The sequence below is a fragment of the Genypterus blacodes genome, unplaced genomic scaffold (assembly GCF_046128005.1).
Source record: "Genypterus blacodes isolate CSIRO-AG114 ecotype Tasmania unplaced genomic scaffold, CSIRO-AGI_Gbla_v1 ptg000143l_1, whole genome shotgun sequence".
Lineage (NCBI taxonomy): Eukaryota > Metazoa > Chordata > Actinopteri > Ophidiiformes > Ophidiidae > Genypterus > Genypterus blacodes.
This window is the reverse complement of record NW_027466945.1, coordinates 1,028,250-1,055,417: the sequence shown is the minus strand read 5'-3', so window position 1 is coordinate 1,055,417 and position 27,168 is coordinate 1,028,250. Positions and strand designations below refer to the sequence as shown.

General features: G+C 40.2%; 1 protein-coding gene across 1 annotated transcript in view; it reads right to left on the bottom strand.

Moving 5' to 3' along the window:
• Positions 1-8,515, bottom strand: part of man1a1 (mannosidase, alpha, class 1A, member 1) — a 55,851-nt gene extending 47,336 nt beyond the window's left edge. Inside the window, exon 1 of the mRNA XM_076165431.1 lies at positions 7,775-8,515. Coding sequence (XP_076021546.1) covers positions 7,775-8,284 — 510 coding nt within the window. The 5' untranslated portion in view covers positions 8,285-8,515. The remainder of the gene's footprint in view (positions 1-7,774) is intronic.
• Between the last annotated feature and the right edge of the window lie 18,653 nt (positions 8,516-27,168).

Sequence of the window (27,168 nt, the reverse complement as noted above, 5' to 3'; positions counted from 1 at the left end):
AGCTGCCAGGTTAGGCTGAGAGAGAAAGAGAGAGAGACGGAGACAAATGGAGAGAATTGTATTTCAGGGTGCACGGTTTCCAAAGGATGGCAAGGCGAAATGGCTTTCCTGAATTCCATGCACATTCACAAAGATGCACCCGCGGATGCATTAACAAAGAAAATAACTGTGTTGAAGTGGGCAAAAATAGAGAAATGGAATTCAAAAAACGCAAAAGCAGAAAGAGAATGAAAAATTTAGATAACAGCTTCAGGTAATAATGGGGAATGAGGAAGAGGAAAGAACCAAGGAAAGAGGAAGGAAAAAAGCAAGTAGAGATGCAGAGATAACAAGAGATGTCTGATCTTTCTCTGACATTTGGTTTTTGGATGGCAAGGAGAGACCTTCGCAAAACCGAAACGTCCACACTGCAAACACACAGTCTTTATGGCTCTTGTTCATCTTATCTGCATAAACATGAAGAAGCACCACCGTACACGTGAGTGCTAACGTGCACACACACCCACACACGCACAAGGTTGATGATTCAGATAAGACCGCAGCAGTTCCTCTGGGCTGGATTATAGTTCAGAGCGGACACGCGTACAGCGCAGACGGCTGCGGACACGCAAGTAGTTCTGATTGTGCATCTTTCTGGAGTTGGCTTGGAGAACGTGTTCCATACTTGCAGTTGATGGCCGTTCGACAAATTTACAGATAGGTGTGAGGTTCGATTAAATGTTATAACTATGAGAAGATGTATTACACACTCCAATAGCGACGTTTACGTTATGTGTACCCTGGGGCACCGCCGCGCCGACCTTGCAGACGTGGAAAGTATCGCACTGGCTTCAGAGAAAAAACGTGAGTGTGTGTATTAACCAGTCATTTAAAAAAAAGATTCTCCCTCGATTGTCAATCATGTCTCATGTTCTCAGGTCAATCTCAGGTGGCAGGTGGTGTGGAGGCAGAGCTAGATTGCAGCAGGTAAGAGGGGAGTATTTCAAATTTCCCCATCCAAATTCCATCCACAACACAATCTAACGCAATAGAAAGTTAGAGAGGAGACATCTGTGCTTTGGCAGATGTGTTACTGGGTGAGCACTTAAAGCATTTCAGTGTAGGTGTCAAATCCTTCATCTGACAATATGTGTGTGTGTGTGCGTGTGTGTGCGTGTGTGTGCGTGTGTGTGCGTGTGCGCGCTGAGATGAGAGGTTGTGTCCTGTGGAATCAAGAGCGGAGTGTCATCTTCAGTGTTTGACAAATTGTTGGGGCAACAATCCACTATCAGCATTTTTTTCTTACTCCTCATTAAAAAGTTAATTTTTTCCAAATGGTAATTTATCGGAATGAATCTAAAGGCAAATGCAACCTGAAAACTGTTTGATCTCTGCTTCCCTTGCTAGATTGTTCAGTTCAGTTAGAATGTCAATCAAATGAGCCTAATTTTTAACACTGAAACGATCCTTAGGAAGGTAACAAAAGGTTATAGAAACTTTTTTTAATTCGGCTTTTTCCTGCATGTAACATTGCTACCGATATATGCATGAATAGGAACACTCAAGTCATGTCCTTGCCAATCAATCTCGTCGATACACAGCACCCAAACAGCAGATGCTGTGCCACTCTGGCCCTATAGGAGAATCTGAATATGCCATCTGGCACAAGGAGAGAGGAAAAGTTTACTGCTATGGGACAAGACTTAACTACACCACAACGCGTCAAAATGTTCAGCAACTCTGGCTGTGGAGTTCACCTCGAAAGACCAAAGCCTGATCTGTTGTAAAAATTACATATCAAGGGAATTCTATGCAAGGAGGAAATCCTGAAATATAAACCAGTTGGATCAAATGTTGAAAAAAGCAATCGTTAAAAGAAACGTTAACAAAGAACTATAAATACAGCTTGCGTGAAAAGTGACTACGCCTCAATTTTGGTTATGAATCTACCAGTTTTGGTGAAGAACAAGCACTCAAATCCTTAAAAGGGTACTTGGGACAGCCCTACATCTATGCCATCTTTACTTCACTGCTATTCCTCTTCTGTTTATCAGTCAAGGTTTCTTTTATTACACAACACCAGCAGCCATCAAAGCTCCTTGAAAGGCAGCAAAAGCGTAGGTTCTTAGACCATGAGGAAGTGGGTGGGGGAGGGGGACTCCTGAGAGCCTTTGATTTCAAACACACACATATTTAGCTGATGGTGCAGGTCAATCACAACAAGCCATTTATCATTTACATGGTGCCCCCTGCCCGTCGCAAGTACAAGAGTCTCTCACTCAGACAACAAAACTGGAGGATAGATCCTTAAATAACTGCGTCAGTGGGTGGACAGGTTGTATAAGATGGCAACACAACACAGCCTTGAAATAGCTTAATAAAAAAGCCTCTGATAGAAAATCCGAGACCATAAGATCAAGGGATCATGTAAGAGACTGTTTGTGTCTGTGTTTGGTCTAGAGAGTTGATTGATACGTTGAACAAAAAATACAGAAAATGTAATAGCCGTAAACCTGGCTCCTCTTCGGCCAAGGACCCAAGATCCCATTTACCCCCCACACTAAAATAAGGACCACATCCAGGTACATTAACCAGATAAGGGAATTGCATTGATTAGATTCGGATCTGCAATTGAGATTTCTTCAGCGAGTTTAAAATTCATACTACAGTATCTAATGAATGTCTAGATTCTAGACATTCATTAAGATGGGGTTTTCCTGGAAGACATTGCATTTGTTTTCTTGACAAGAATATTTCACTCTACTCAATATTTACTTTGAGTAAACAGAGAATAATTACAGGTGGAAATTCTTGATTTCCCTGCCTGGGGCAAACAGTTGACAATTTAAACAGCTGGCACAGCAGGGAAGGTGACCGTATGATAGACAATGTAATACTACCCACTCGTGTACCAGCCTATGGCACCTAATAATGTTAAGTATTTCATTAGCTCACGAAGAACTGCGCAAGAGCAGGACCCAAAGCTCCTTCCATTTCAGAACAACACAACCCTGATGCATTAAAAATGACAACACACAGGTGTAACTGACGCACTGGACACCGATGGCATAAACACAATAAACCGATGGCTACTATTTCTAGCTCACAACACCATATCCTGAATAATAATTTTAACAAATCCATATCAAATAAGCCTAGTTAAGATGATTTCTGACAAATATTATCAGGTAGGGACTGGAACTTTGCCATTTCAAATTCCCCTTCTCGTCTCTCTTACAGTAACAAACATACTCTGATGGACACACGCTTCAAACTAACAGAGTGACTGCCTACTAGATGGCTGTGCTGATTGGCTAAATTATATCACATGAACTGATTTCCGTGAAATATGATCAGTCATGGTAATATTATCTCCCACCAGGATCTTAGGATCCTGCTCTTCTGTACATAGACACACAGCAGACAAAAAACCTCCAAGTGCTCCGTTAGACCTTTCTCATTGCAGATTCTTTGACATATCAAACACAGGAGTGACTCATAACATTGATGATTGCATTCTATATACGCCTATCAAGGGACCTAAGCAAGGTGACTCTCTGGAATTGATAAATGGAAAAGAGAAGTCATTACTCTAACTTACACCTGTTCTTTTGCAAAAGCCTATGGCAATGAAACACACAAACAATTCATCTTTAAGAGAAAATACTAATTTACTGCTTTTCCTCTCAGCTTCAGCTCAGCAATACACATTTCCAAGGAAGGATCTAAGACGTGTTGCCTCAATCCTGTTTTGATGATCAAACACAAAATTGATTATAAAAGCTGTTCAGATCCATAGTCTCATTTTGATGGTGTGCACAAGATCCTCAAGTGAAAAGTACTGTTTAATTGTGTTTTTATTAGTCTAATAGAGAAAGACCTCAGTCACCCAGATCGTAGATGAAAAGGCTCTTGATCAGTTAATATGTGGTGGCAGGCATCAAACTAATTTGCACGCCATCTGGCCTCTTGCTCTGCTAGTACTGTTAAGGCGATATGGAGACAGGCTTTCTGTTGTAATGTTATGTTAAGGGCAAAAACATCCCAAAAATATATGCAAGTGGGTGAGGGAATTTTTAGAGATGACAAATAATGAATTATATATGTGTGTGTGTGTGTATGTGTGCCGGGAATCATAAGGAGTAAGACGTGTGCTAAGAGTCTTTCACAGAATCCCAGCAAAGTTGTTAATTATCGGCATCTACGACCCAACTGAAAAATACCCCGTCGGCGGTGATGACCGCTACCGTGCCTTACCGGCCCCCAGAACCATCCAGCTAAGGCCAAGAGCCGATGAGCGTCCTCATGCCATCATTGCCAGGTTTCTCTACTACAATGACTATGTAAACAATCTTACAACAGCCCAGGGGGGCCGTGACGCACACTTCAGACACTGTTGACTGTTCTACTGAGTTCTTATCTACCTAATGTTGGGTACTTTATTAGTAGTTAGTATTTCAGATTATGCAGGACTACATTTCATCTTGTTTTCCTATTTTTCAGGTTTAGCCTAGTTTTATTCTTCCAGTTAATGCCACGCCCATGTGCCAGTACCTGGTTTTTCCGGTTTTACACTGCTGTGTCCTTTATGGAGCATCTTAGTATGCCTGTATGCTTGAGGGTATGCATGTCTCTCTCTCTCTCTCTCGTGTCTCCCCATTCCTCTTTTTTTTAATTCAATTTTCTTATTCACTGCTGTTTGACATCATCCTGTAAAAACTGTACCTATTAAATCATCGCATCAACATCACTGATGTCATCCTAGACTCTGCGCCCACACTACTGTGCCATGTTGTCACAACCAACCGTGGCTTTCTGCTGTTTTTGTTTCAATTTACTTCAACATTATATTGCTTATTTTGCCACAGGGTCTAAGTTCTCCTTTCTCTCTCTCCGTCTGGCTCTGTGCCTCTCGTCGAAAAAAGTCAAACAACAATAATCATAATAAATACAACCCCCTTTCTTTTCTCTGTCTCTGTCTCTCTTTTCCCCCTCTTTCTGTATGAAAAACGATCTCCCATGTGTCCTATAACTGTTTGTGCACTGTCATGTCAAATGCTTGCCTTGGAATGTGCAATCCTATTAAAAGATATGTATTTATACACTGTGTATGTATATACATATAATTATAATGTACTTTCTGCAAGCAACTCTACTTGAACTCAAGGTGATCATTGGCTTTGACCTTCTGGGTTCAGCCAGGTCTAAGTAAGTTAAAGTTAGTACGATGAATTCTAAATATGGGGGGGGGGGGGGGGAATTCAACAACCTACCTACTGATGTTATTTCTTATTAAAATGGTACACACTTTATAGTTGGAGGCACTCTGAGTGTTACTAGTAAATGTCTAGCATGTAGAATTCTCCAATAGATTACTTGGTAATATACCAGTTAAACAAATGGCAATCATTCATATCATACTTTGATATAGATGGAGTGTGTGATTGACGGGGTGGGTTGTTTTACTCTTTTCTTTTTTCCCCCCACATTCTTCATTGTCACGCTCTTATACTCCCTTCAAAAACACTCTCCTTGGCGAGTATAACTTTTCTTGTAATCAGAACTGATAGTGAGCCTGCCCGGATCTACTTAACCCCAGGGGTGAAAGTAGGCCAGTGTGGTCCAGTACAGCTAAATGTGTCAGCTCCAACCTGCAGCTATATCACGAGACAGACAGCAGAGAGGAACAGAGGAGAGACACAGAGACAGAGATGTAACCTTGCTGTATGCTACAATATACTATATCCCGTTTTTATTTCTTTCTAAAAACAAAAATATTAACCAACTATTCATGCTCTTCTGATTACCATTATAATCTTAATAGTTTCCCAACACACACATCGCACGGAAGGGTGCGTTTGATTTATTGTTCCGTAATTTTTCCAAGTCCAAACTACGCAGTGTAGAATAATCAATGATTCCACTAAAATTCCTAACATTTTTGTGGTTGGCTGACATTACCTGCATATTTGTGATTGGGTGTACATGCCTAGTTTCAGAAGAAAGGGGCGTAAACGTCTTAAAGCAACTCATTTCTGTTATAGGAAGGCCAAATGAGAAAAGAGGGAGATGCGGAATCTAATGCCTACATCATACAGGCATGGTGGTGGTGGGGGTGTGTGTGAGTGTGTGTGACCCCTGCTTCACCCATACTGTACTATAAACCATATTGACACATAGTCCCAAGACCCAAAGCAATGTCAAGTTCAGAGGAAGTGATTACTTCTGTGAAGATTGAATGGGCAGTTCTTCAGTACAGAAACCAGACCACATTTACAAACCAACATCTTGACCCGGATAATGTACATCATTGATATGTTTTATCTATACAAAATTTTATGGACCGAGACTGAACAGCAAGGACAATTTTGTTTGTCATAAAACTGTGATATAGCTGTATAAGCAACTGCTGCCTTTTCCAATCATAAAGGGTGGATCACAGTTAGCTGAATAGTATTTTCTTAACTGTTACAGATAACAGAGGTTGCTGGGTAAAAATATGACCACGTTATTATTGATTCTGGGGTACTTGGTAAGCTAAGATAAGGTCGGGTAAGGTTAAGTTTGTTTCGATTAAAAAATTACAAAGCATGTTTCAATAAAAGTCATGTAAGTCCAAGCTGCTGCTTAGATAAAAAGCTAAAGTGGCCGTTTATCAGCCACATATCCTCAACGAAGGCCACCACCAAAGCACTATCTGCTCTCACATATGTTCCACCAGAAACACATGAATGAATCTAAGAAAATAAAATGTGTCCAGTGAACAGATCTTTGAAAACTGTACTACAAAAACGATTAACAGGGCCTTGAAATATATGAACACACACATTGCTGCAGTTTGATGAAGCACTTATAGTGACAATGTTATTATAGTGTAGAGAGACATGACTGAGATCGTGACTCTATGGCTGCATAAAAGCAAAAGCTTGTCCGAAAACACCTCAGAGGCTTTACCACTGACACCCCCACTTGGTTTCTGCCTACAAGAAGACAGCAGTCATGTTACCTGTTGTTATTTTCCACCATGCCCCTGGCTACGGGATTTGCATTAACTGGGGCAGGATGAGAAGATGTCAGTGCACACAGGACACTTTTTTTTTTAAGCATGTAGGAGGAAATATAACCTCAACCACCACTGTGACAAAAATAAACCTGAAAACACGAATTATGACGATTATCCATCAGGTTTACCACAAAAATGAATCTAGCTTGTATTGAATGTTTGACAGGCTGAAAGAGGAGGGTTGTGCTTCTGATTCCCAAAATGCAACTGAGCAGATGGTTTTACAGCAGCACTGGCAGGAGGAAATCTGACTGACAGGTAGCTCAACCCGGATCCAGTGGTGGATCCTGCACTCCTCCCCTCCTTCTCCCAGGAACTGAGATCCAATAACCGCCCCCTCGTTTAAACCTCTACGAAGTCCGAGTTCTCTGCAGATTAGGGAACCAGTGCATTACATCACATGCCTTGAGACTCTAAGAAAGGTTACTGGGATTCAACTCGTCCACTACAGTCAACTTTGCTGAAATAAACTTTCTACCTTTGCTCTTTTACTGCCTGATTTGGCTCAACGTCATGTATTTGGCTGGAAAGCGACTACAGGTGATCCATGTGTTTAATTGTAGTATTAGATGTATTAGATATCCACCGAAGTAAAGAGGAAATGTAAACGATTGCCCTGAAACGATGAGTCACGATCAATCACGTTTGGTAGATGACGTAAAACAAGCAGCGTGTTATTGTCTGGGGTTTTGTAAAAGAGTTTGAAGCAACAACATGTCAACAGATCCTTACCTCCTTTACCGTAGCCCGTCTGTCCCTGGTTTCAGGGTCCACAGGTTCGTGTCCAGTCGCTCCGGGCGGGCGGTGGTATTCAATGAAAGGTAAATTATTGACATCCTTCCCACCTTGACCCGCATTATCCTTTGCAACTATCTCCTTGTCATTTTTGATATCTTGTTGTATCTCATCGGGTCGCTTCTGTAGCGTGTCCTTCGCCTCTAACAGAGCTTTTTCGTGATCTTTCCGAATTTTAGTCAGAACTCTCTCGTCGTTCCCAGACGAACCGGAATCGCTACTGTCTGGACCGGTGCGGGTGTTGGTCTCCACCGCGGAGGAGTGGAAGAAAACTCCGCTGAGCAGCTTAGACGAATCCGGTAGGAAGAAAATGGCACCGAAACACAACGTGATAAAAGCGCTAAACACCAATAGCAAAATAAATTTCTCCGTCAACCTGAAAGACGTCGGGCTGGCAGACTTCCTATTCGGGGTCGCGGTAAAAGGCAGAAGTGTTGCAACTGGCATTTTCCTTCTTCCGACAACTGAATCAACAAAAATGTGTTTTTAAACGACGGAATTTGTCCCGCGTAAGTGTCTCAGCTTTGGTCTTATCCTGACCCGAAAACCGTGTCCAAATGGTGTAAACCGCGAAGTAAAATAAGAGTAATAAAAGCTCCGGTAAAAAGTTGCAAGGTGAGGTGGCTGTCCATACCGAAGACTCTCTGCAGACAGGCAGACTCCAACAGCTTACCAGGAAGTAACAGGGTATAGGGGTGACTGGCGGCCGCGACCAGCCAATCAGCTTTCACCATGTGGGCTTGTGGAACCATAGTGGGCGTGTCTTCCCCAGAAGACACCGTATAAAGCCGCTGACAGCCCTTAAAAGAGGATTACGTGCGACTAACAGTAAGAAGAAAACGAGCGGCAGAGCAGAACCACAGGTTAATGAATCACTTTGAACATAACCTGCCACGCTACAGTCAATAGCACAGGGTCCAGGTCAGCTAAGGTAGCACTGCAAGCGCCCCCCTACAAAGTTATACCCTGGCGAGGTTCTATAATTATTAAAAAAAATATTGGAACATATGGATAAGTAAGATAGTTCGCATGTATCATTCAATTTTGTGTAATGGCTGGAATTTTGCCTGCACACTTGCAGCACATTAGGGATAGTCTATTTCTCTCCTTCTCTTTACCACAGCGTCATAGGGTGCGATTTGTACTACCCTACATTGCTGTTTGACATCATCCTGTAAACACTGTATTTACCCTATGAGATCATTGCAGTTTCAATCTACTTCTATTCTACCTCAGGGTCTATGTATAAAGTTTAACAACAACAATAGTATTAATAATACAACCTTCCTTCCTTCTCTCTATCCTGGTTCTCTCTCTCCTCCCCCTCTTTCTGTATAAAAATGATCTCCAAAATATCCTACAATTGTCTGCACATGTCAAAAAATCAATTAGGTTACATTTTTATCCACATATGCAGGATATTGCTACCCAAAGACTGATCTTCATGAAATTTCATGAAATTGTGGTAATGAATACAGTTTCACGATTTAAAGTGTCGGAGTTGGAGTTTTTCTGTTGACATTTTGGTAGATTTTTCAATGAGAGAGAGAGAGAGATGGAAAATATTAAAATATACAAACTCCAAAGTGATCTTCCAGTCGGTATGATCTGGTGCCGATCCGAAGAAGGATTCAGATCTTGGACTGGACTGTTTTCATTTCAGAAATAGGTCATATATATAAATAGAATTAGATTAGGCAAATAGAGAAATACACACTAAGTCGACTAGCACCATCTAGCCAAGATGTAGCAGATTCAATAAAATGCAAACAATGCATCAAAAGATATGGATTTAAACATATTCAATGAATAAAGGAACTTCTGCTAAAATATTAGAGCCCCGGTTCTCATAGATATGTGTCAAGCTCATCATTTATCAGTCGACTGTCATATCCTTGGTAATCTCTTTTCTTTTGTGACAAGACAAGTCAGTTTAACAATGCAAGATCAATGGTCTGTTTTCACACTGACTTGTTCATCATCACCCTGTGGTTTGAATCTGTGAACTTATTAATTGGTTATTGTACATTTACATTTCTTTACTTCCTTGGCCATATTGTTTCTGAGTAAAAGCTCTCATGCCAATTGCCCCCTTTGAATTCAGAGAAAGAAAAATACTCGAGACTGAGAGGTTTGCCAGTTGTATAATGTGCTTCACAAATAATTTAGCTGCTGAATGACAACCATTGAGATGGAGAGTCTAATCTAAGGTTGCCCTATTGAAATTCTAACACAAAGATTACCGCTTGCCTTTATGGTGGCATGCATTAGTATGATTACTCTCTCAATCTCTAAAATTAAATCTTGGTTGAAATGTATGGCATCTCAATATTAAACTAATAGCCTCTTGTTGCAACAGTTTTGAAAACCTTTATTCTTCCCTGTATCATCTCAATCAAACTTTTGACATACGTCTTTTGTAGAGAAATTTGTGTTGGCTGTCCTGGTTAAAATGTCAAATCACTTGAAACACAAGACAGACACAAGACACCAAACAGGCTGGGTGCTGGAAAACGTGGCTCATCAGAAGGATAAGTCACCCAATTTTTTGGGAATCTTAATGTTCGATTATCTCCCAGAAATCAAAATAATGACTTGTGTCTGTGATAAAGTGATAATGTACTTACTTGCTGCTTTTATGATTGTAGCTTAAAATTATTTGGGCACTGGCTCTACTCACTTGATTTGACTTCTCCTGACTTTCACCACTTGAAAGTGAGAAACATGAAACGTGAAAATGCAGGGGGATTTTTAGTCAGCCAAGAAAGGCACATTAATTAAATGGGATAAAATGCATTCATTGGTCAAGTGTGTCTCGTTGGAGGTAGATTATGAATAATAATAATTGCAACACTGGTTAGGTTAATCGTTCTAAACTGGGCTGAGGACTCAATTTGTAGTTCTTGGTTTATGATACTTACCATTATTAAGGTCACAGTTCTGTTTATTCCTCTGTTTATTTACCATCATTACATCATGGCTTAGGTATAGATTGCCATTATCCACTTGGATTAATAGTAATTAATGTGGTAGCGTTAAAATGTTTTTGTGATTTATAATAATTAATATAACTAATGTTGTCATTGGAGTTCAATGTGCCCTGGAAATTCACTGTTAGCATAAAATAGGCCATGCAGGCAGCCTTCATTCAGCAGTTGTATCTCTCTCTCTCTCGCTTTCGCTCTCTCTCTCTCTCTCTCTCTCTCTCTCTCTCTCTCTCTCTCTCTCTCTCTCTCTCTCTCTCTCTCTCTCTCTCTCTCTCTCTCTCTCTCTCTCTCTCTCTCTCTCTCGCCCGCTGTGCAAAGATAACCTCACCTCAGAAAGTTCAACTGGGTAGAAAAAAGAGAAAAATCTGATGAAGAGTGGGTGAAAAAATGAGATGTACTGAGAGAACAAGGTCACTAATTGGGTTACTACTTGAAGCTCCCCTGCAACCCCCTCTTTCCTGGTGGAAATTTAAAAAAATGATTTAGACATTTCTTTATAATGAGCAAGAAAAATGTGTTAATTTCCAGGTATGCAGATTGCAAGATGTTGAAAGAAGAGTGAACAGTGTCTTGCATAATGTGTATTAGTTTGATAGGACAGTGAAGCATTTGCAACTGAAAAATCCAGTCTGCACTATCTTGTTCTGGAGAGTTCCAGAGGATCCCAATTTCCCAGCCAGGGGCAAATTACCTTTTTGCCCTTTACATCTGCTTTAAAGCAGAGAGGAGGATCTAGTTTATGTCAAAAACATGTTCAGAACACTTTCAGGTGCTGACAGTTTTTGGATATAGCCACAAAAGCCTCAGATCAAAGTGCTTGGGGCTTTTAACCCTCATGAACAAAACAAATAAAATCATGGTGTTTCTTTCAGCGCAGTCCATTTAGCTCTAGGCACTTGCCTTCTATAGCTATAGAAGCAAACACTTCAGTGTTGCCCCCTTGGGAAATGCTTTTACACTGTTAGAATGCACAGAAGTGCGCCCATGCGTACCTGCTTACTGTTGTAAGCAGGTACGCAAAATGTTGAGTTGAGTAAAAATGTTGAGTGGATGGAAGCACATGGTAAGATGCACCAAGTACAAACCTAATTCTGTTTGCTTCCATGGCACTGACTCTGATTTGCCTGAGAGATTGCCTCTGCACATCTTTCCTTCTTCTTGCCTATGAATCTCAAGCTTGACATGACAGTGCGTATACAGTTATGGGACATTTTGGAGATAGTTTTATTACAGACAGAAGGGGGAAAAGGAGACAGAGACAAAGAAAAGGAAAGAAGGTTGTATATTATTATTATTATTGTTGTTGAATGGGCCTCAGGAACAGCCACAAACACAACAGTCTGTTCCGTGATGAATGCCTTTCTCCACAGTTTTGACAATCTTTGCAAGTTATGCGGTAAATATATGGTAGACTGGAATATTTTGCAGAATTGCAGAAATGTGAGACATTTTGCGGGACAGGCATTATACCCTGAGGTCCCAGAATCATGAAAAGCTAGAGGGTCTGATCTGACCATAAGCCATTCTGAACTCACTGGCCACTTCATCAGGTACACTTGTTCAACTTCTCGTTAACGTAAATATCTAATCGCATTGCAGCGATTCAATGGATTTAGGTATGTTGACAGGGTCACGGTGACCTGCTGAAGTTCAAACCAAGCATCAGTAGCATAGTTGTTGGTGCCAGACGGGCTGGAGTATTTCAGAAACTGCGTATCTACTGGGACTTTCACGCACAACCATCTCTAGGGTTCACAGAGAATGTTCCGAAAAAGAGAAAATATCCAATGAGCAGCAGTTCTCTGGATGAAATTGCCTTGTTGATGTCTAATGAGGTTAGAGGAGAATGGCCAGACTGTTTCCAGATGATAGAAATGCAACAGGTAACTAAAGTAACCACTCTTTACAACCAAGGTATGCAGAAGACAATCTCTGAACTTACAACACATCGAACATTGAAGCAGATGGGATACAGCAGCAGAAGACCAAGGATAAAATGCCATTGCTCCCATCACTTTCTTTTTGTCTCCCGCCTGTGCTTGAAAATACACTTTTTTCCCCAACTCAAATTCAACAGAATGATATACGTTTCCCATTTCAAATCAATATTTTGCACACTACCCTAAAATGATGTGGACTTTTGTTATTTTGTTCTCGTGTCTTCAGGTACGCAAAAATATAAGAGAAAAATAAGCAAACATTGCAGCAGTAACTAGACCAGTATTCAATTTGTCCAAATGGGAATAGTTTATAGTGTTTCTATTGAAGGTGATGAAGCACCGTGTCCCTCTCTGGCCTTGGTATGTGATTTAGGCTGATAAATTAGGTGTATATTTACAAATAAATCTTTTCCACACTAGCCTTAAGGTATCCCTGCAATTATGGAAATGAAGGAGCTAAAACTGTCCGTGGTCACACTTTCTGTACACAATGTTACACTCTGAAGCTGTTGAAAAAATGTTATGGAATCCATCTCTCTTATTAAAGAGCTATTCTCTTTAGTTTCATCAAGGAAAACTACGTAGGATGACAGCTCTGTACAAGGGGGAAATCAGCCTTGACAATGAAATTAAAATGACGATGAAAGATCAAGGGAAAAGGGCAAGAGTCATTCTAAACTCATTCTTAACAGTGAAACAGTGACCAAACTAGCGCGACTGCCATTTCACAGAGAGTAGATTAGACAAGCTCCCTCCTCCAGCCAGCACAGCTAGCCCAGAGCAGATCTCCTCTGCATGGTGGGCTGGTTTTATATAAGCCCTCTCTCAGGGTTTCCCCATGTGACTGGCTCACTGCTGTGAGGTTATGTGTGTGTATGTGTGTTTATCAGTGACTTTCCCCCTAAGGCTCTGGATGATCCCTCTGTCTTACATTGTGTTTAAATTCTGCATGCATGAGGAAGCCTGCAAAATCGGCATGTCTTTCTTCCTTCTTTCTGTATACGTATGTCTGTATGTGTGAGAAAGAGAGAGAGGGAGAGAGAGAAAGAGAGAGAGATTAGGAAACCACACAGCTCAGCACCTGCAGCATCTGCCACCTACCTGCTGTGCTTACCGCTCGACTGGCTGTAATTCATCTTCACGGCATACGTTCTGCCATCACATTCAATTATAAGCCGATTAGCAGACACACATACACGCCTAACGATCCAGAATCATTTCCTATTACCTTCCCATGCATCATGACTATAAGACATATACAGTAAATGACGAAGCTAAGAGGAGGAATACTACCCTACTTTCAAAGGGTAGTAAGGAAAGAAGCTTCACACAGAATCTTCAAACATCGATCACTCTGTGAATTCTGAATTTAAATGCTGTAAAAGCCCAGAGGGAAAAATAATACTTTTACACTGTCCGCATATTTCTTTTTTCGACTGGCAGTCAGCTTTGCATATCATACATTCAGCCACGGTTACAAGTCTGGACCTTCACAGTGAAAGCAAAACCTGAAAAAAATAACCCCAAAACTCCAAACAAAAACTTAAATAAAAAAAGGTATTTCCATTAAAACTTCAACTCAATAAAGGCACCTCACATTTGTCTTCACTAAATGTTCCCTTCGGGGGTTTTTTGTGCAAATCCACCTTTATTTAAGACGTTGTAGCCGTTAGTAGCAGATGATTACCAGGGCCTTGATACTCCACTAATGGCTTTACAGAGCTACCTGAACGGTGGCTGCAAGGACTTCCTCTAGGTGAGGGCAGTAATTACCCCCCTCGTCTCATCTTCTTTGTAGCATCTATCCATTCATCAATCTATTCATCCTCTGTACCAGCTTGATTTGGACGATTTTTAACACCCTACAATTGCCTTTTATGGAATTTTTGGAGCATTTCCAGCTTTTGTGTTTTCTTTAAAAATGAAATATGTAAAGAAACATTTATAGTTTGACCTATTTTCAAAAATCAACGAAGAGTGTTTGTGGTTGCTGTATTTATAAATGACATTTATTCATTGTGATTTACACACAAAGGAAGTGGAATATCCTACAGAATATCTCAATAGAATACAAAATAAATAAATAAATAATCATTTGTATATACTGTTGAGTCCTGTTACCATAAATAACTTGAGTAAAGGCCACTTTTATTCCAGCAGTCTCTTCTGACCTAATCGCTGTACTTCAACTGTTGTTGCCTGAAGTGGTTCACCTGTTTTTCTGATCTAAAGTGAGAGGGACTTGGGAATATGGGCCGTGCGAGCGGGTCCTAAAAAGGTAAATAAATTATTTATCTCATGTTGTTTACTCTGGGTCCGCACCAGTAATGAGTGGGCACAAGGCAGATCATATTCCCAAACTCTACTGTCTGAGCTTATATCTCTTAACACTGACATTCAACTTGAAACATTGATGTGTTAAATTCCCTTGTGAACTGTTAAACAATTTAATTAAATACCTTTTATTTCTCGATGCACTCTCACTTTGAAAAAAGTACTCCTTTGCAAAACAATAGAGTCGTTTACACTGTGTTTTGTGTCGCTGTTGTCTCTCATGTCCATTGACTGAACCTACACTTTAGTCTATTCATCACTGAGTATGTAATGAGAATATTGACTGTCACAAGCCTAACTACTACAAACAACTGAGCTTGAGCACAATGTAAACTGAATTAATGTTAAGTAAGCTCCACAGACCAGCGACAACAACTCTGGCGTTGATGCTGTAACCAAAACTCTTCATGCTGAAGGTTGTGTGAATCGCTCAGCTATTGAAATAGCTTCTTTCCAAGCTATTCTGTGTCTGTATCTGTGTGCAGTAATAATGAATGAGCTCTGTTGCACAGAGCTTGACTGTTTTCATGTATTCCTTGGTCTTTGAGGTTGAAATGACATTGACCCAAATTAATACTAGGATCACACTGACACTGTATTACAGGATACACTCTGTCTCACATTAACATAACACATACATTATTATTATCATTAATTAACATAAAGTATGTCTGTCAATTATATTACATATGACTGGAATGTTAATTACAGTATGTGCAATGTTACAGCAAAGTCATTATGTAAAATATCGAATATGCATACAAGACAGACATTATTATGGCTCTCATTATCAGAATTTCATTAAGACAGCAGAGAAAATGATTGTCTGTCCACTGCCTTCTCTGGAGGAAATCTGCAGTTTGTGATGTCTGAACAGGGCCAGAAATATCATTAAGGACCGCACACACCGAGGACATGACGTGTTGGCTCTCCTGCCCTCTGGGAGTCACTACAGGAGCCTAAGGAGCAGAACAAACCAACTCCAAAACAGTTTCGCTATATCGGATGAAGCACTTCAAATGTTGTTGTACTGCTCATGCAATGACAATGAAGGCATTCTATTCTTCTATTCTATTCCCTTGGATATTGTGTCTGACAGTGGAGTGGCGCTGGGGGCATCCGCCAGTCTCTCCTCTGCTTTTCAGCCTCAGACCAACGGGCAAACGGAAAGGGCAAATCAAGACCTGGAGACAGCTCATGATAGAGTCCGATCCCCCTTCTATTGTGAGGTCTCTCTGGTTTCGCTGATGAAGAATTAGGCTTTAAAACTTGAACTTAGGCTAAGCCAACTCCTACTTATTATGTAATACTTTATAACTTCTTGTAATATGCCACCCTATCACCGTATGAGCCACAGTAATTTTATCTAATTCTTAAAGCTTCCTTGATGTTGATAAACACATGTGTGTGACCGTAGAAATGTTGTAAGGTGTGGCAGGTTAAAGTATATTAATGAGCTGCTGTATATTATAAAAGCCACTCTTTGTACCACTGTCTCTGGTGACAAATGAAAATGTACACCGAAAAAGCCAAGGAAACTTCTCTGCTATAGCGCTCTGAGCTTTAAGAGAGTTTGGCTGTGTCTCTGTGTCTGTGAGAGAGGCTCGGAGCAGAGAGGTAGTAAGAGGCACACTAGAATGCATGAATGATCAGCTCAAAACACATCGTCTAAATAATTGAATCACACAAGCCTAACCTTACCGAATTGAACTGAACAGTTTTAAACACCCTCCAGATTTCCTACTGCTTTAATTTACTGCCGAACTGAAACATGTTTTACAATACACAACCTTTGTGTGACAGGATGTTATATGAAGAAGTTACCTGACATGCAAATGAAGGAATACTGTAGTAACACATCCCTCAAGCAGAACTAAAGAAGCTTTTCGGATGGGAGGTGAAGCAAGTCCAGTTGCCTAAGATTAACTTTCCTTGGATGCCATGACCTGGATGACTGAGAGCCTTCACAGACATCTCTCAAGCTACACACTAAAAACTCTGGGTAACAGGCAGTCATGAATGAGTTAACAAGAGGCAATACATTCAATCTGGCTCTGTGCTTTACAAATGACTCCCACAATCCCTCGAAAAAGGAGGAAGGCTGTAACCCCCCCTTATCAGGTTTCACAGTAATTTCCACCTTAATTCATGGGACTCTGATGACATAGACATAACTGCTGTGTGACCTTAACAGCTCTAATTTGAAATGAGACTACCAGGGACTCAGTCAGTCAGTAGAACTCTTATTACCTCTTGGATCCTTTGATTAAAAACTTACAGATGTCCTGACCTGAATGAATGCAGAATCATCAGAGACATGGGACAAGTACATCCTAATAAAAAGTACTTTAATTAATTTGATTGGTTATAGTAAATCCACTATTTCATTGCCAGTATCAGCTCTATAGTCTCATTCTATACTTCATCTTGCAGTTCTCTCATTTTATAGCCTCTTGGGCCTCTGACCCATTGCCATGAATCTGAAGCTGTGCAGTCAGGGCCATAAAAAAATGAAACACTTCAAGATTTCGTTTTTGGTAGTGTTTCCCCTGGCCTGAGAAATGTTCATATTATAATAAGTACGGCTACTTACTCACCTATCCTTCTAAGTTTAAGCAATTAAAATGATTAAGGGTGTATCTTTTTCTGCCGATAATGTGTCCACAGTATAGAGGGGTGAATGACTGGACAGTGCAAGCCGGAAGGTCAATTATCAAAATCAAACCATCAACCAATTTACCGCTATATGAGGAGAAAAGCAACTTGTAGAGACCACAATTTTGCTGAGGGCAGGTAATCTATTACAGTAAACATTGCATTTTTGATGATTCTACAAGGACTGCTTACTAGCTTGCCAGGTTTCAGGCTATTAGAGAACCTGTTTGGCACTCACTGTGGATGGAGAATCTTCCAACAGTGTAATTCACTCTGTGTGCTGAGCTTTCTGATCCTCGTTCTACCATTCCGTTTGAACCTAGCGCTAATGTTTTCACACTACACTACATTGTGTAGTGTCTCTGCGGCACACTTGTCATAGAGGTGCTTGTATCTCTGACACTTTCAATCTGATTAACATAAATACGCAGGACTCACCATGCCCCCCCCCCCCAGTGAGAGTGACTGACCTTGCACTTTAAACAAAGCTGGATTTGATCTGATGAAGGATATAGACGTACAGATATGTCGAGGGGATCCTTCAGGAACGCTGACTCCATTTTCCAAACGAGATGATTGGTCAAGAGGTGGTGCTTTGTCTGTCAGCCGGACTAAGCTCCAACATATGCTGCTCTGGACCAGAATTGCCTTGGAGTATAAATTACCGTGGTAATACTCAGAAGTGAGTCGGCTTCATGACATTGAAAAGTCACACGTGATTCTCAATTTATCCGACTAATCCATTAATCTGGCTTTGTAGTACAGGCCTCAGGACTGTCGATGTTGACAATTGACAATTTGATCTACACACTATTTGATCTGTCTGGGAAGCCAGACTGTGAGCTTCAACAAATTGGTACACACACCTTTTCATTTCAATGTTATTTGTAAGGTTTTAAAATAGTGGACCCCCCTTTACAACCCAGAGGCAGTCTACAGCAAATAAAGAGTGAGAAAAATGCTTACTAGCATCAACACAAAGAGGTAAGCAAACAATTGATCTGCAGGTTGAACGGATTGCGCAGCAATGACGCCTCGGAGCCTGAACCTCTCACTCTCAATCCAGACACTGCTTCACCAAACCACCTCACCTTTAAACTCTTCATCCGGCTAAACTCATTAATCGGGGAGGTGCAAAATATCAAAGTACACAGTGACAAATGATTCCTCACAATATTTACACATATACTGTTTACAATACAAAGGGTAAATGACTTGAGAAGGATACAGTCACTACATAATACGCTAACAAACAAAAGCCAAACCTAAGTAAACTCCCTCTACCTCCTCCCCTCTATTTCTCCTGATCCAATCAACAGTTGATGTGACTGATCTAATCGTGTGCACTCCACGATACCAGTAGGTAGGGTCTTTCAAAATAAAAGCACAATGAAAAACCACTTCTTCCTGGATCAGTCACATGAATTGCACACCAAAATCATGTTGTGTGCATGACTGTCAAGTGTGACCTTCTCACCTTAGTGAGGGTAATGCTTCTGAGCTCCCTCCCTTACATTATTAAATCGGCATTCTGCATTACCATTGTCCATGGCCGTAGAAAAGTCATTTTTCCATTGTTGCTGTCATGTGTCAGATGCTGATGTTGGAGACTTGAGGTAACATCTTCGCATGGTTCAAATAGAGAACAGCTCATCACCTCAAAATAAATCTACCTTCAACACCTGTCTTTAGAGGCCCGACACCTTAGCTCGCATATCACCTCTTTATTCTGCCCTGCTCCAGCATTTCCAGCATCTTGAAAAGGGCTGAGTACAATCAATGAGCCTAAATGTGCTGCAGCAAACCCCATCCATCCCCAATCCTATGTAATCGTGGTATACTTGATCTAGCCCTAATGAAAATGTGATTGAAAGTGTTGTAGTATGACCCAGTGATGCAAAGATAACACGATAGGGCAGCTTAAAAACTCCAATGCCGGAGCATGAGAGGCTCAGGAAACATTAGGAAAACTAAAATCCAAACAAACTGAGTGACAGAGCAAACAGAAAACACCATCCTGGAGACAGACGAGGGGAACACGGGGGCAAACAGAACACAAAGTAACGAGAAACACAAGGGAGACAAAGGACTTATGAAATCCATCTTTTCTTCTTCCAATAATGACTTGGAATGACTGTTTGTGTTGAAAATTGGCTGCTCAGTCATCCCTCTGTGTGTATCGTTAGAAACGTCTATCCACTGCTCGTCTCCCCTCCTGCACACTTCATCCCTGAAGTGCAATCGGAGCACTTTGTACCCTGCTAAAGGCTTTCACTGACTGTGAAATAAAGGCTGCTGTGCCTTTGATAGATGATTTTAAGTGAAAGTATTGTGCTTTTATCATTCTCTCTCTCCCGCTCTCTCTTTCTCCCTCTCTGTCTGTCTGTCTCTCTCTCTCCCTCGTCTCTGATTGCATGTTATTTCCTATTGCATGACTGTGTTTACTTCTTAGCATGATTTTTTGTACCTCTGTATAATCCCACTGGAAATTCCTATTGCACACCCAGCCATGATTCGTGGAGGGGGAATCTCTCTTGGAATTGTCTCTCCCAAGGACTCTGTCTATTACTTACACATATAATGTATAAGTAAAGTAAGCACATCAGGGTTTCTTTGGAGTTTTTCCTTGTCTTCCTTTGGGCGAGGTCAGGAATTTTCCGATGTTGTGGGCCTGTACAGCCCTTAGAGGCATTGTATGTGATATTGGTCTATAGAAAAAAAATTGACCTCACTTGACTTGACAAATAACCAAAACACAGGATCATGACCAAAATTATGTGTTCTCATTTCATGGAGACAAACAGTGACTCAACATCGCCACTCACTACTGTTTTTACAAGATGTCTCTCATTTACACTCATTAACTTAAACACACACTGGGTCCACTGCATTCTGGATTATAAGGGAATTCTCTGCTGTACCTCCATTATGAAAATAAACCATGAATAATAAAAATGAATATTAAAAAGTATGTAATTATTGTCACCTGCTGTCTGATCACACAACCATATTTGTCAGAGAGCAATCAAGTGAATGGCATGTGCATGTGTTCTGAACTGAAGAAATATTGAGTGCGTGCCCTCTGCAAACTACTGAATTATGAGAGAGGATGGTACCGGTAATCTAAAATAAATAGAGGCAATAACTGGAGGAATGTACATTGTATGAGTGTTACTGAATGTAATGCATATAAATTAAGGCTGTATGATTGTCTGCTCAGTCATTCATGGATTTTACAGTGATTTCAGTCATCAAATATGAGGCAAGGAGCATCAGGAGGTATTGAACGCAGCTTTTGTGTTACCTTGTAATTGTGTAAACAGTAAGAGTGTAAAGAGTTGAGGAGATTCATGGGACTGATAGAATGGACAGGCCGACACTGATAACAGCTAAATGTACATGTCAGCAGAGCATACTTTCTACATTACGGTATAGTGTTTGCATGGCCGCTGGTTGACAGAAAGGCAGACCTGGCCTCCCTGGGATATCGCATTGGAGCATCTCCGTCCGATTTGACAGGTGCATTACATTCTAAAGTGTAATTTGTTTTATCACCTCATTCAATAATCGCATCATGCAACGTTAGACTGAAAAAGATATAGGTAGTAGGAATTATTTCTTCAATGCTCCTTTCTTTCAGTCCTGAGCACAGTCCCATTGTGAAAGAATTCATATGTGACTCTTTGATTGACAGAAAGGCTTATGCAGTGGTTATGGGTACAGGTTTATACTTCCAATATAATAAGTTTGTTGGGCTTTTGGGCTTTTCTTGTTGAGGTCTATCCTTAAAGTGTGTTCGTATTGTGTTACAATTATTTCATTTTGTTTGTGAAATGCAAACTCAGCATGAGGTAAGCCAATACACAAGTTGTAAAAGGAGAACAGCTGAGTCAGCACTGTGTGACCATGGAGTGGAAGCTTTCAGTGGACAATATATTAGACAATAGATCTCTGTATTGGTTGATAGAAGAAGATATATGCAACTTTTGTTTAGCTTATGGAAAAGCATTGTCTGTCACATTATTATGTCACTTTATATGATTCAACCGCACAAAGCATAATCTTATCTTTTAGATATAGAATCCCCAGCCCAATACACACATTCTCTCTGTCCTTTATTTGTAGATTGAATTGCAATGCCAAGTACGATTGTGAGGCGAGGACACGGTCTGCATTTAATGTCCTTCTGTTCAACTTTAATCTCTTCAAACCCAACAACATATGCATTTTCTCACAACCCACACACAGACACACACACACACACACTCACAGGATCTGGCTCAGGGCTCTGGGGAAAACTGATTTTTCATTATGATGGTCCAAAAATAGTTTGTAATGCAATGGGTGAAGAAGTGCAATAGTACTAAATGAAACAGAATTGCAGTGAGGTAGACAGGCCACACTGTCATGAATATAAATGAGGGACAGGAGGTGGTTCAAGAGGAGGAGAGGGTCAGGAGATGTACGTAAAATACTGACAGAGAGGCAGAGGGAAAATCAGAGAAGGGAAGGAGATTGGAGCTGAGGTGAAATGGGGGTCACTAGATGAGAGAAGAGGCAGAGAGATGGAGACGAGAGAAGGCGGATTAGGGTTATTATAAAATCTCCTCTGCTATGATTACTAATGATCTTTAAAACAAAGTAATCAGCAACCTAATCCAAGAATCACAATTAATGAAATTTGATTGACCCTATTGTTTTTGCTCGGGTTTTTTTATGAGTATGATTGTGATTGTGATTATGATTATTTATTGTTTTATTGTTTTATTGATTATTGACCGTAGAGGTGAGAGAGACCACCAGACTACTAGTGGCTAAGTAAAAAGAAGGGAATTGGTGTTTTCCAAAAGATGCTTCATCTCGAAAGCAGCATCCATATTACACACTGGTGAATACCTTTAATATAGGATTATCTGTTTTGTTTTATTAAAAGAGATAAATTTAGCAGCTTGTTTACATTGCAAGACACGTGTGTCCTGTGTTCAAGATTCACACACAGTATCCTTAGTGTTTTATTCATGAATGTGTATGATATATCTCAAATAGACCAAATAATTATGTACTTGTGTAGTGCCTCTATCAAAACACTTTATCATCTTTATGTTGTATCTTTATCTCTATTCTATCTTCATCATTCACTGATGTCAGGAACATACCATGCAAAGAGTCAATCTTCACATCAGGACATAAGGAAAACAAACACAAATAGGAAAACAAATCCTTCTACTGGAGGAGAAGAAATCCTTTCAAAGGTTGTCTTTATAGACTTCTCCTTACAACTACACTAGGATGAATGTGTTTTAAACAAACTTTCTTTTTAAATCTTTTTTGTTCAGGGTTTTTGTGCGGGAGCCATGTCTTCTTGGAGATCTTTGGCTCAGTCATAAATTGCGGTGCTGCCCTGTAAAGCCCTTTGAGACATTATGTGATACAGGGCTGTACAAATAAGCTTCAGACAGCAGCTAATGTGGTTCTCAGTATTTTCTATTTTCTGCCTCACTAAGGCTCCATATGGGTGGATTCTATTACACACCATAATATAAAACCCAAACCAAAATCTCTCTTTGAAATAGGGGAGAAATATCGCAAATTGTGACCTTTGTAAATCTGATCGGTGGCTCTTGACGGTGGAAGTGAAGCTTGTTCTATCGCTATCGCGTCATGCTGTTCTAGTTCACAATCAACTAAATGTTCACATTGTAAAGTTAAAATGTAATCTTTTATGCGGTTATGTGAGCGTTTACTTTTCCTGAGGTTATTCAATAACCTTCTGAATATTCAGTCAAGGTTGCTTTAATAAGGTTGAGTGAAGCATAACACAGCTGCGGCTCTGCTGCTGTCGCTGACAGGTACTTAGAGAGGCATTTATTTCTCATTCAGTGGATATCAAGCTCATTCAAAATCTACACCGCTTCCCATGGGTGGTAGATTGGTAGTCAAGTGCAGCTCTGTTTTCATCAAGCTTTCAAGACAGTCAAGCATGGCACAGCTGCCAGCAATCCAGGTAGCTTTAATTTCCAAGAGACGGACTTTACTGCTTCTTTAACATGCATAACGCTTTTAAATGCCTTTCGGTTTCTAAGTGTAATGGGTGAGAACAGCAATGGAGGATTGAAATTATGGCTGTCAAATTTGAAAACAGAAAGCATTTTAATGTGGTTAGTTCTATATGATTGAAGTTTATATGGCCCATAGTCATATAAGAGTAGTAGTATTTTATTCCTACTTTTATTCAAAGTGATCCATCTAGGAAATACGCTGTCTTACATCACAAAAGGTCTGAAATGCATGCTACTTTTTCTATATCTGATCAACAGTTCTGATTAATAGATTAGATTCAGATGAAGTCTGACAGCGATGCAGAAATGACCCCATTATAAAATGGGTTCATCCAAATTAAAAAATATGTTAATGCCACATGTTCTGAAGGAATAACACCTCACTGTGCGTCCAGCATAGGAATGAGGCAGGGGGGATGCCAACCAGCGATTGTACACATGGACCCTGTTTCCCAGCATGCAGTGTAATCTGGAGTGACAAGGCTTGCTGTGAGAATACAACAAGCAATCACAATGTGAACAGCAAGGATTCAGAATGGCCAGAGCTACACAATATGTTTCATTGCTGTACTGACAAAAGACTTTCTGTATCAAATACACGATAGAGGGGGGCAGGAGTACATCTCCCAAGTAATTTTGGAGAGTTTTACATGAATGATAACCTCAACTGTTACAAAAATTAAGACCTGTTTCAGCCTGACAGTAAATTTCAGTGGGATGACATCTGCGTGTGGGATATTATAAACTTTATTTGGTTCGCAGATGTTGGTGATCAATAAATCTCATATGTCATTATTGATCTACGTATGCAGAGACATATCTTACATGTTGGAACAGAATATTGTCTCTGTGCAGCTCTCGAGTGGAAACGTTAGCCAGAGGAGAATCTGTTATGGAAAATGAAGCCTTGTTGTGTATAGGTTTATGTACTGTGTTGCTTTAATAGTGCTGCAGTGCAAAAAGAACCAATGGCCAACTCTCTATAGCACAAAGTCAAATTTCAGTATAAATATACTGTAGTGAGGCATGCTCTGCCCCACTGTGACTTGTTAAAATGACGTAGTCATGTAGGCTCTGTCATCACTCATGCTGTGATAGATAATAAACCGGGAAAACCACTGCCTCCAGTGAGTGATCTAAGGAAAACAAACACAAATAGGGAAACAAATCATTCTACTGGAGGAGAGGAAATCCTTTCAAAGGTTGTCTTTATAGATTTCTCCTCACAGCTACGTCGGGATGAATGTGTTTTAAACAAACTTTCATGCAAATAACAAACTTAACTTAACTTGTGTTGCGATTTAATACATATTCATCCATCTATCACCTATTTTGTCTAGGGTCATGGAAGGATTGAACCTATATCAGCAGTCATTGGAGGAGATGAAGAAGATCATTTCATCAAAAGAAAATAATTCAATGGAAACATCACCAGTGCACATACAATATTTGGTGACTTTTTAAACATTTGCCGATAACTAAAATGGAAACGCAGCAAAAAAAAAGCCCCAGTCAGATTCAAATCCAAGATCTGTTGCCTAAAACGCACATCCAAACAAGTAGGCATCAATTTTTAGCCAGAGTAACCCCTCGAATTTAACCTGCACCGTACCAAGTTAGCTGTGGAGCATAAGTTACGACGGAGCATGAGCAGGTGTGAGACATCGATAAATCAGACCTGAGCCTGAAGTTAGCTGGTTAACCCCCATTTATTTGGCTCTGTTGTACATCCCCTGGGGAGCTCTAGCACTGGAACATGCCTGCAGCCATAATTATTGAGAATTACTATTGCTGTGAGAAACGCTTAAGTAAGGATTTTAAGAGTGAGAGAAGGGAGCCGAGGGAGGATCATTGAGATATAATGACTGTGGTGGTGGAGATAGACACGGAGGTGGTGGGAGGTGACATGAAAAGAGACTGTGATTATTATGCAACTGGCACACCAGCGTTGTTCATGATAAGTGTATATCTCAGGATATACTAAGCCAGAGGAAACGCAGAGAAACGATGAGAAATACTTAAACTGAATGGGTGGGAGGTACTGAGGCGTTAATGCTCTGACAGAGAAGTGTGGGTCTCTTTTTTTTCTCCCATTGCTTGCTTAGTCACAAGTGCACTTGACTGTAGGAGGAAAAATGCTTGAGGCTCGACTCGCTCTGATGAACCAGATCCTTCGGAAAAAGACACAAAGCTCAAGGAACCGAAAGCAATTCATGTAATTAGTTCTGAGTGAAGTGAACTTTTAGAACAGCTCAGGTTCTCTCTGCAACCACAATAGTTATAATCAACACTAATCAAGAAAGGATTATACACAAGAAAACCAGGGTTTATCTCAGAAGAAAATACTGCTGACAGGATACATTGTTTAATAAAATTCACAAGCATGATTTTTTTTTCACTGCCACTTGAGGACCAGTTAATTTAGCAAACACACATAGCATCCAGTTGTATTTTTGGAAGAGTAGGACTTTAACTGAATAGTTGACTTCTAAAGCGACTAGACGATACAGAAGTCAGATGTCAAGTAGTTGTGCATAATAAAGCTCTTCCATGTTCCGACCCAAGAATTCAAGTGGGGCCCATTTCAGATTAAATTCAGCACAATCAGGTCTGATAATTCGTAATTATTTATTCAATGTTGCAGCTAGTTGGTTAACACTGTGTTCTACCATTGGACAGGCACATACATAATCAACAGAGGCAAAAAGTCACAAAATACTCTGGCAGAACAGGCAGCACCCATCATGTGTTCATTTGCTATATAAACTTGCAGACTTTTCCATGGCACCGAATTGCTCAGTTGTTGTGTTGAACGAGACTTATTTTTTGGACTCATCCATAAAAGCAGGAACATCATTCTGTCAGAGGCAGATATCCCCAGGCAGACCTGCCAGCTTGTCTCACACATCATACTCTCAAACACCGTTATGGCAACAGTGCAATAGCCAGCTTCACAAATCCAGCTACTAGAAAATTCCCCCTTCGAAGGAAAATGGTTGCAACATTTGTGGTCCTCTAATATTACAGCCACATCTAAATAGAGGGGAAATAAACTGATAAAATGTATGTATGTATTTATTCACATTCTATAAAATAAATGATTACAATAAGTATTAATAAACTACAGTTGCACACAACTTTGAAAGGGGTTAGTTATTAAGTTTACTACATCACTGATGAACCATGTACAATGATATTCTTTCATCTCTCCCCAACAGATTATTGTATCTGTTGAAATAATAATGATTCACAATATATACTTCTTGAAAATCTAACCTTTCTCTACTTAAAATGTAAAAAAAAGGGCTTATTTTGATTTTGGCACCCATGTTAACCAATGTGACTGTTCACACCGG